This window comes from Camelina sativa, chromosome 9 (assembly GCF_000633955.1).
Source record: "Camelina sativa cultivar DH55 chromosome 9, Cs, whole genome shotgun sequence".
Classification (NCBI taxonomy): domain Eukaryota; kingdom Viridiplantae; phylum Streptophyta; class Magnoliopsida; order Brassicales; family Brassicaceae; genus Camelina; species Camelina sativa.
In genome coordinates this window covers 3,019,930-3,028,945 of record NC_025693.1, presented here as the reverse complement: position 1 = coordinate 3,028,945, position 9,016 = coordinate 3,019,930, and the positions used below count along the sequence as shown (strand labels likewise).

Here is a 9,016-nt window from a genome sequence, read left to right as displayed (position 1 = left end):
AAAAAAAAAAAAAAAAAAAAAAAAAAACCAGCTCGTCACCGAGCATTCCTATGTAACACGAACTACGATTGGTTTGATCCCTCTCCAGGGTACGTAGGCAGCCTTTCACGAGGTCCAACTATTAATTTAATAAAAAAATTCAATTTTCGAGTAAAATCCTTCGTCTTCACACTGACGCCTTGGCCAGGTGTACAGTTCTACGTTCCGCATGAATGTAATGGTGAAATAATCCATACTCTACTTCGGTAAAGAATAAAAGCCGAGTCCATACTCGCAAGCGCTCCGCATGAGTGCNATGAAATTATCGACGAACGGCTTGCTCGTACGAGTCTTGACAAGCCAACTCGCGAGAGNTATCCACGTCCATACTTCAGTAAGGATTTATAAGCCGAGCCCAGACTCGCAAAGCTAGCAGAGCGCAGAGTGAATAAGCCGAAGACCCCGACTCGCACACTCTCGTGATTCCTGCAGCACCCACAGGGTAAGCCGGTCACAACTGAACGCACCTAACTAGTACAACAAGTCCGTCTTGTCTACTCTCGCCGTTACGGGGAATAACATATCCAGNTGTAGCGAAATGAGAAGGAGCGATCATCTTCCCGACCACCTTCCGTCTGCGGGACGAATTCCCCGCGCCCATCTTCTGCGTGGTGAGGACGCCTAGAACTACCTCCAGCATCACTCCAAGGACTCGAACGTAATGATCTCTTCCAGGAGCGATCGCCACCAGCTGCTGAAACACTCTTACGAGATCCCGAGGAAGGTTTCTTCGCGGCACGAGCAGCAGCGACCTCGGCAGAACNAAAACGAAAGCAACTTCATCATTACGAAGAGAACAAAAATTCGGCAATAATCAACACTTATGCAAGAAAGCAAACAACCAAGTTTATAAAGCAAAAGCAAACGAGTTTGCAAATATACGAAGGAAAGTACAGAAGCACTCAGCAACAAGTACGAAATAACAAGAAGTGAAACTCAAAAGCAATAACAATAAGTAATAATACGAAGACATATCACTCGTTTGCGACATCATCAGCACCTCCACCAGCAGCTTCCGGGAACGGCTCGAGATCATCATCATGAAGCGGCGGCACCACAANTCATTTGCAATCCAGTCCGCGAACCTGCAGAATAAATAGACGCCTTAGTCACGAAAGCACATAAATCTCAAAAATAAGGAGACTAGCAAAACTCACAAGTCTTGAGATGAGAAAGAACTCTCGACCACCGCAAAGCCTTACACCAGAGAAAAGGAACACCTTTGTCGACAATNCGTTCGATTTCGCCGTGAACTCCTTCTCGCCATCAGCAAGACGCGCCATCCTCTCTTCGGGAATAGCAATACCCCTACTGATCAACTTCGTCAAGCATTGCCTAGTTCCGGTCACTTGGCTAAGAGTGAGTAAATGGGGCTGTTNTATCGCGCGCAGCTGAAGATGGCGGTTTTCCTGCAAAAATAAAACGAACGGTTAGAAAACAGTTAAGAGCACCAAAACGATAGGAACCCAACCCAGCAACGGTTACCGGGGGTGAAGTTCCAAGAAGTAGGACAGGTCATGCCGGGATCTTCGACCGATGCGTCGTTTATCTCCACGAAGAAAAACCGCCTCCGCCAATCGTGGATATGACTCCTCTGCCCGTTCATGATCGTGAGTCCGGCTGCACAACAGGCAACGCATAGCCCCGATTTGTCAGGTAGAAATCGAGTCAGCAACTCGAAGAGATCCATGCTCATCTTGACTTCCATATGGCTACCAATTATCGCAAGCCCCACTGCATTACGGACGCTGGAAATCGACAACTGCGAGAGCACAATCTCTCGACGCGCACAAAAGCTCGTCAGAAATTCCGGGATAGGAAATCACAGGCCGCCATCGGTAAAATAATCTTCGTAAACGCAGAGGTGACCTTCAGGGCAGTCCCACGAGCGCTCGTCTTCACTCGGCAGCACGAACTTCAGACCTTTTGGCGTTGGGAAGAGATCAAGGACGCGGGCTATGGAATCCTCATCGCATAATGTACTCCCTGCGTCACGGGAAGTGCGTTCCTTATTTCCCGTACGGTCTCTACGGCGCCTCTGAACTCCATCACCAACGGCTAGACCAGCGACCAGAGATCTAGGAGAATCCTCCACAACAGTTCGTTCTTCGTATGGAAGAACCTTCCCGCGACGCCGACCCGGAGGAAGAGGAATCAGACTGAGCGCCTGGTTACCCATCGGGAACATTACTTCGAGCTCCCGGACCTCATCTACCGAAAGATCCGCCAAATCCGTCATAACACCGTTTCCTTCAGATGGCTCCCACCAAGGAAATTCCCTTCCCGTCTCGTCGAGGTCCCCATCTATTGCGCCATACTGGTCATCTTCGAGCTCTTCCGGAATGTCACCAAAGAAGTCATCTCCCGAAGCCATGGCGCCCTGGCAAAACCAACCAAGCAACCGGTCAGTATAGGAGTAAAGATATCTCGAAAGCACTGCAAAATCCAGACAGAACGATCACACCGGAATGAACTACGTACTGCACGCTGCGCTCCGTCACTGTCGCTTCCCCGCATTCCGATTGCGATGAGCTCGTCATATTCAACGGAACCCTCACGCCAAAGTGTGAGCTCACCACCATCTCAATCTCGGCTCGTCATCCCGCAAGCACACACCAAGCTCGCGCACAACCTCCCTAACACCTGCATCTCCCCATCTCGCCACTACATCACGCAGATCTCACCACCTCATCAAACACGCACATTAGCATTATCCCGTGCCCAGACCTGCGAGCTCCATCACGCAAAACTCGAAGTTGCCAACCTCCGAATCGTCAAATTGAGCTCGCCAGGACCTTGACCTCGCCGCATGTCAAGCCACCTCGCCACTCCGTCACACGTGGCCTCGCCAAAGACACCGTACGCAGAAGCAAGGAGCTTTCCAAAACCTCGTACAAACCCAACCTTGCCAAGCCGCGAGCTCGCCAAAAGTCCCGCCGCTACGTCACGCGAGCACACCTTGTCAGACGCACGATAGCATGTCTCTATCTCTCCATTCGAGCTCGCCCAAGCCTTGCCACCATGACCTCGTCGAACTCTCTTCCGCAAAAGGTCCGTCTCGCAAATACGAAGAGATTGACACACCCGCATCCCGACTTCGCCACCTAGCTCTCGGTAAACTAGAGCTCGCCAAACATTGAGCTCACCAAACTCGACTTCGCCTCCATCTCGCAAAATTGAGCTCGCCAAACGTTTACCGTAAATCGACAATCTCGCCAACCTTAGCACCCACCGTGATCGTCGATTTCGTCATCTCACCATGCCGACATGGTGACCTCACCAGCAAGAATCTCGGCCTCACCACGGAGATCCGACACCATCTCCCTGTCATCTCGTCACCTCGTCACTTCGTCACCTCGCCCCAAAACCTCGACCTCGCTAGCCCTGCACGCGAACTCCGAGATCTCGCCATCAAGACCACCAGCCAACACTAAGCAGCGCACCAGCAAGAACCTCATCTCCGCGGCATGACCACTTCACAGCTACGTCACGAGCGCTCCGTCTTGTTCCAACAGGCGCGCCATTGTGACCCGATCGGTGAACCCACGGGCGGCAAGGAACCACCAGTTCGCAGCACGGCGGCGGCTGGACGGAGACGCCTCACGGTCTCGGCCAGATCTGGCGCGGAAAGAGAATTGCTGGCTCGAACTGAAGGTGACATCGCCGGCGAGGCAGTCATGGCGGTGGAGAGAGACGCGCGGATTTGGAACGGCCAGGAATGTGGCCGAGGTAGCAGCTACGGACGGCAGCCGAGACGCCTCACGGTCTCGGCCGGATCAGCGGTTAACGGCGGTGAACTCACGGGCGGGCGAGATACGGCGGTGAGTTTACTAAGGGGTGAGAGGAATCTGATGTGGAAGGATGGCGGCCGGAGCAGAGTCCCTCACGGCGGCTTGAGCATCCCGCGGTGGTGCGAGACTTCGTCTTCCACGGCGGCACGGGCAGGAACCATGTCCGGCGAAGAGAAGCTCAATTTCGGAGCTTGATCTCCCAAGGCAGGACAAGCATGGGTCGATTTCTCAAACAAGGGCATAAAAAAAATCTAAGTAAAAGAAGATGAGGGAGAGAGGAAGAAAGAAATTTACCTTTGTGGAGAGAGGAGAAGAAAGTTGAAATAAAATTAGGTCAAGGAGACATATTTATATGGGGGGGACTAGCACGTTGACCAAGAAAACCCTAGTTTCTAAGTTGTTTCCATTTCCCGCGCCTCGGGAAACGTGTACAATACAGAAAGCTCCCGTTTAAAGCCTAACGGACCTCGAAAAACATGCCCGACGTACTGTTCATCCCGGAATCTCCCGGACCTCGAAACGTGCCCGACGCACTGTTCATCCCGGAATCTCCCGGATACCTCGGAAAACGTGTGCAACACACTATCCATCCCGGAACCCTCCGGAAAGCGGGAAAGCTCTTAAAAATCTTCTGTTCCTTCTGCAAAACGGACCTAGAAATGCAGAACTGTAACCGACGGGCTCAAGCAAGCCATCGTACATCGGACTAAGGGGGGGACCATTGTTGGATATGGGCTTTGCCCCCAACGTTCCTGAAGCCCAAACAGAAGATTCTGAAGAGATTTTGGGCCAAAAGTCTTGGATCAGGCCTAACAGGCCGCAGGGGCAAAATCGTCATTTTGCCTGAAGACAGAAGAAACCCTAGGTCAAGGTCCCACTATAAATACCTGACATCATTGTCAGAAATGGGGATCCGAAATCTGGGGCAATTAGAGAGAGAAAGGCTGTAATTTTCGTATTAAGCATTTTAGCTCCCTAATTGTCATTTTCCTGAAAACCCATCTGTAAAATTCTAACGTTAAATAAAAGGACCAGATCCGATTCATCCCACTTTACTCTTATCATTTATATTGTCGATTCTTACATCAACAACATTTACACTGTCTGTTAAGACTGCTTTGTCCAATGTGATTGCTAATTTTTCAAAACTAAAATGTTGCCTCGAAATTTATAATTATTATCGTATTTAATTATTTATTTCTTTTTGTTCAAACAAAGTTAGGTCAATATCTCTTATAACCAACCCAACCACAAAAATATGAAATCTTGAAAAAATGTGATTACAATTACCAAATTCATCAATAATAATCTAGAAAAATCCGATTTTGTTTTTTTTTTTTTCGTAAAACGTTTACACAAAAATAAAGGTGCTACATGAATTACCCTATTTCGACCAATCAAGAAAAAAAAAACAAAAATAAATAAATAAAAACATTAATGAGTATACATCCAAAAGCATATCGATCTCAATCGTTTTAGTTTCAATAAATTCAGATTTGTGTGGGGATTTGCATTTGTCCTCCCTGCAAAAAAAAAAAAAAACCAAAACCAAAATGTTAAGCAAATCAACAAAAAAAAACAAACAAACACACACAACGAGTTCTTGAGACGTGAAGAAAGCTAAGAAAAACTTACGAAAGCACATACCTTACGATTTTTTTTTCATTTTTCTTTTAATCACATTTTTGTTTCTTCAAGCTTCTTTACGAGTAATCCTGATGAAAAATAAACAGATCAAAACTTGTCAAATTTTCGTAAAAACTAAAACAATCAAACGGTACAAAAAAAAAAAAAAGAAGGAATGTATTATTCCAACCTGAAGCAGTAGATTCCAAGTGCAGTTGTGATCTCATGAATGACTGAAGTTGCAAAATGCGCATATAGTGACAATGTGAATATACAATAACCAAGAAGAACCCAAAACTCATCCACAAGAGCAACCCTGAGAAGAGATCATTAATAGAATCTTATTATATAAGTCTGATGAAAACCACAACGCGTAAACCAGAAAATGAAAAAGAACAAAACATTACCCGTCATTGAGTCTAGCGGTTAGAGCATTTGCTAGTGCAAAGGGAAGGTAAAGCAGTGACTGTGCAAAGAGAGAAGGTTAATGAGGACTACGACGAAAAAAATCAGATGGAGTGAGAAAAAAAAAGTAATCTGATTCCTTACCATACACATGTTTGTTTTTAATCCTTTTGGTTCATCACATAAGTGAGCTAGAATCATTCTCCCCTGAAATCAGACTAAATGATTCAGCTTTTCGATTCAATGTTTTAACGATGAATACAGATTTTGAAACCAGAATTTGCTTACCACAAGGAATCCAAATGCAAGACCAGTTCCCAATACGACTAAGTGAGGGTAGTTTCTGATGAGATCAATTGGAGACAAGTAATCCCTAATTAAGACAAGAATACTGATTAGTCTCAATCTGTAAATGAGAGCAAGTTAAAGAACAAATTAGAAACAGACATACCAAATCAAAACTCCAGCAATCAACGTGACTAAGGGATATAGCTGAATACAGAATGAAAGATTGGCGTTACATATGTTAGTTAAGAAAAAAAACACGAAATGTATAAGTAATTGAATAATAAATTTGGTTTCAGGAGACTATATACCATAGCTAATGCTAGAAGCATGCTTCCATTTCTTGACTGTACAACTTTGTAAACATTGGACGAGCTGTAGAATGAAGCAGTGTGCATATGAGCAGAGCAAAGCATAGAAAGAAGTTAGCAATTTTCTCAGCTTGAAAAGAACATAAGACAGATGACTTGTGGGAAACTCACTTGATTGCAAGGGTTGGTATAACAGCAAAGAATATCATTGTGAATAGGATTATTCTTGACATTTGCATCTCTGAAAAGAACCAAAAAAATTTCCAATGGCGTTAAATAAACTTCTCAGGAGAAAAATTAGTGGAAACCAACAAAGAACACAAAAGGTTTGTGGAATATTACCGTTCAAAAACGGAACCCAACTAAACAAAGGAATCGACTTCCCAAGCGGCTGAGCCCACCACTCGGCACCTTGAGATTAAAAAGAGTGTAACAGATTAAGAAATAATTGTTAGTGATAGAGATTTTCTTAGATTGTCGAAGCCTTACCAACAATGGCTGTGAAGAAATGGCCACAGTATATAAGTGCAAGACCTTCTGTAGGACCATTGACTACCGGAAGAGTAAGCGTATTGGTAAAATAGCTAAACACAAAAGAGCAAGAAAGCAAAGTATTAGAGATTTCTCAACGATTAATCAAAGTTAAACTTGAAATAAAAACCACTTACTGTTCCCATGTTGCTCCAAAAAATGGAACAGCTGAAATAACCCAAAACCAGAAAGTATCTCTTCCACACATAGCAGTGCTCCCATATGCCATTGTTTCTAACGCACAACCAAGAGCATCACAACCATGGTCGAAAAGCTCTCCTAGTGGGCTAGATGAATTGGTTCTTCGTGCTTGCTTCCCATCAACCGCATCAAAAGTCTAAAATTCAATCATAAGTGCTCAAAATATGTCAGGAATAACAGTCTACATGACCCTTAAGAAGCAGATGAAAGTGAGATGTTAAAGAGAAAGAAGCAGACCTGATACAAAAACAGAAGTAGGCCATGTGCAAAGTGAACCCATCGAGGAGGAGCAGAATCCAACTTAGGCGAGTATATCTAAAGAAAGTTTAAAGAAATCCATATGAGCAAAGTAACCAAAAGCTTCAAGAGAATAAATAATTATGAAAATCAAACCAGACTCACATAGCCTAACAAAGCAGATGTGAGAAGAAACATGAATCCCATAAGTGTTATCTACAAAACAAAACACACACAAAACAGTTAGTGTTGTCACCTCTTTGTTACTAGATTCGAAGTTTAAATGCGAAATATAGAATTAACTTATACCATGTTGGGTCTGGATATGGATTCCAAAGTGAACACATGAAAAGACAAACAAAAACGTTAGCTTCAGATCTCTAAACAACTAAAAGTTAATATCTAAAGAGCACATCAATGTAAAAGGAGGGGATACTTACGGCATCCATAGAGGGAAGATTTTGACAAAACGGTTCCAANGCAACCATGGTCAAAAAGCTCTCCTAGTGGGCTAGATGAATTGGTTCTTCGTGCTTGCTTCCCATCAACCGCATCAAAAGTCTAAAATTCAATCATAAGTGCTCAAAATATGTCAGGAATAACAGTCTACATGACCCTTAAGAAGCAGATGAAAGTGAGATGTTAAAGAGAAAGAAGCAGACCTGATACAAAAACAGAAGTAGGCCATGTGCAAAGTGAACCCATCGAGGAGGAGCAGAATCCAACTTAGGCGAGTATATCTAAAGAAAGTTTAAAGAAATCCATATGAGCAAAGTAACCAAAAGCTTCAAGAGAATAAATAATTATGAAAATCAAACCAGACTCACATAGCCTAACAAAGCAGATGTGAGAAGAAACATGAATCCCATAAGTGTTATCTACAAAACAAAACACACACAAAACAGTTAGTGTTGTCACCTCTTTGTTACTAGATTCGAAGTTTAAATGCGAAATATAGAATTAACTTATACCATGTTGGGTCTGGATATGGATTCCAAAGTGAACACATGAAAAGACAAACAAAAACGTTAGCTTCAGATCTCTAAACAACTAAAAGTTAATATCTAAAGAGCACATCAATGTAAAAGGAGGGGATACTTACGGCATCCATAGAGGGAAGATTTTGACAAAACGGTTCCAAAAAGGTTGGAGAACGTATTTGGCAAGATATGAATGATCAACACCACTGTATTTGTGTTTCTTAAGAGCAGCTACACCATGAGCTCCTATGTAACCCATTTTTTTTCTTTCAAAATTACAATTCTGAATCCAAATTGGGTCTTTTTCCCAAATCAACAACCTGTCAAAAGATCAAAAAAACAACAAACGAACAAAAATGTCATTTAAAGGTTGGATCTTTTTATGTAAAGACGAAGACTTTTCATATACCCTAAAGCAATAGACACGAATTCTGCATGACCCATCTGAAAAAAAAGACGAGATTTTTTTTTGAAATTGCTTCAAATTCACGAACTTGGAGAAACAATTAGAGAGGCGTTTAAGGATACTAGTGTTGTTGTATAGGACCTTTTTAAAGAGATCGTAGATTCAAGTGAATGACAGAATGAGGAGCAGATTCGATCTAAGATT

The 9,016-nt window shown here is 43.7% G+C and overlaps 2 protein-coding genes across 3 annotated transcripts in view; both read right to left on the bottom strand.

The window, feature by feature from the left end:
• Positions 5,090-8,726, bottom strand: LOC104710320 (choline/ethanolaminephosphotransferase 2). 2 transcript variants are annotated; one of them, XM_019229270.1, is made up of 17 exons: positions 8,529-8,726; positions 8,398-8,407; positions 8,254-8,304; positions 8,089-8,166; positions 7,907-7,987; positions 7,126-7,244; positions 6,947-7,041; positions 6,800-6,868; positions 6,629-6,698; positions 6,458-6,521; positions 6,313-6,353; positions 6,150-6,234; positions 6,006-6,068; positions 5,864-5,922; positions 5,647-5,772; positions 5,478-5,545; positions 5,090-5,353 (listed from the first exon to the last, which is right to left on the bottom strand). In XM_019229270.1, the coding sequence occupies exons 1-16, from the start codon at positions 8,663-8,665 to the stop codon at positions 5,524-5,526; spliced, it is 1,170 nt and encodes a 389-aa protein (XP_019084815.1). In that variant the 5' UTR covers positions 8,666-8,726; the 3' UTR covers positions 5,090-5,353; positions 5,478-5,523. The 2 variants fall into 2 exon arrangements, with proteins under 2 accessions (XP_019084815.1, XP_010425199.1); XM_010426897.2 differs by lacking the exons at positions 7,907-7,987; positions 8,089-8,166; positions 8,254-8,304; positions 8,398-8,407; positions 8,529-8,726 and adding exons at positions 7,427-7,504; positions 7,592-7,642; positions 7,736-7,745; positions 7,867-7,899 and having other exon boundaries at positions 7,126-7,325.
• The window catches only part of LOC104714951 (choline/ethanolaminephosphotransferase 2-like), a 7,381-nt gene continuing 7,046 nt past the window's right edge, over positions 8,682-9,016 (bottom strand). The window contains exon 9 of the mRNA XM_010432415.1: positions 8,682-8,726. Coding sequence (XP_010430717.1) covers positions 8,682-8,726 — 45 coding nt within the window. The remainder of the gene's footprint in view (positions 8,727-9,016) is intronic.

Excerpts from the sequence above, each read along its gene's own strand:
- LOC104710320 (XM_019229270.1), bottom strand. The coding sequence starts at position 8,665 with ATGGGTTACATAGGAGCTCATGGTGTAGCTGCTCTTAAGAAACACAAA. Across the intron at positions 6,069-6,149 it reads TTGCATTTGGATTCCTTGTG|GGGAGAATGATTCTAGCTCA; the intron begins GTAAGCAAATTC and ends GTCTGATTTCAG. Across the intron at positions 5,923-6,005 it reads TAAAAACAAACATGTGTATG|TCACTGCTTTACCTTCCCTT; the intron begins GTAAGGAATCAG and ends CTCTTTGCACAG.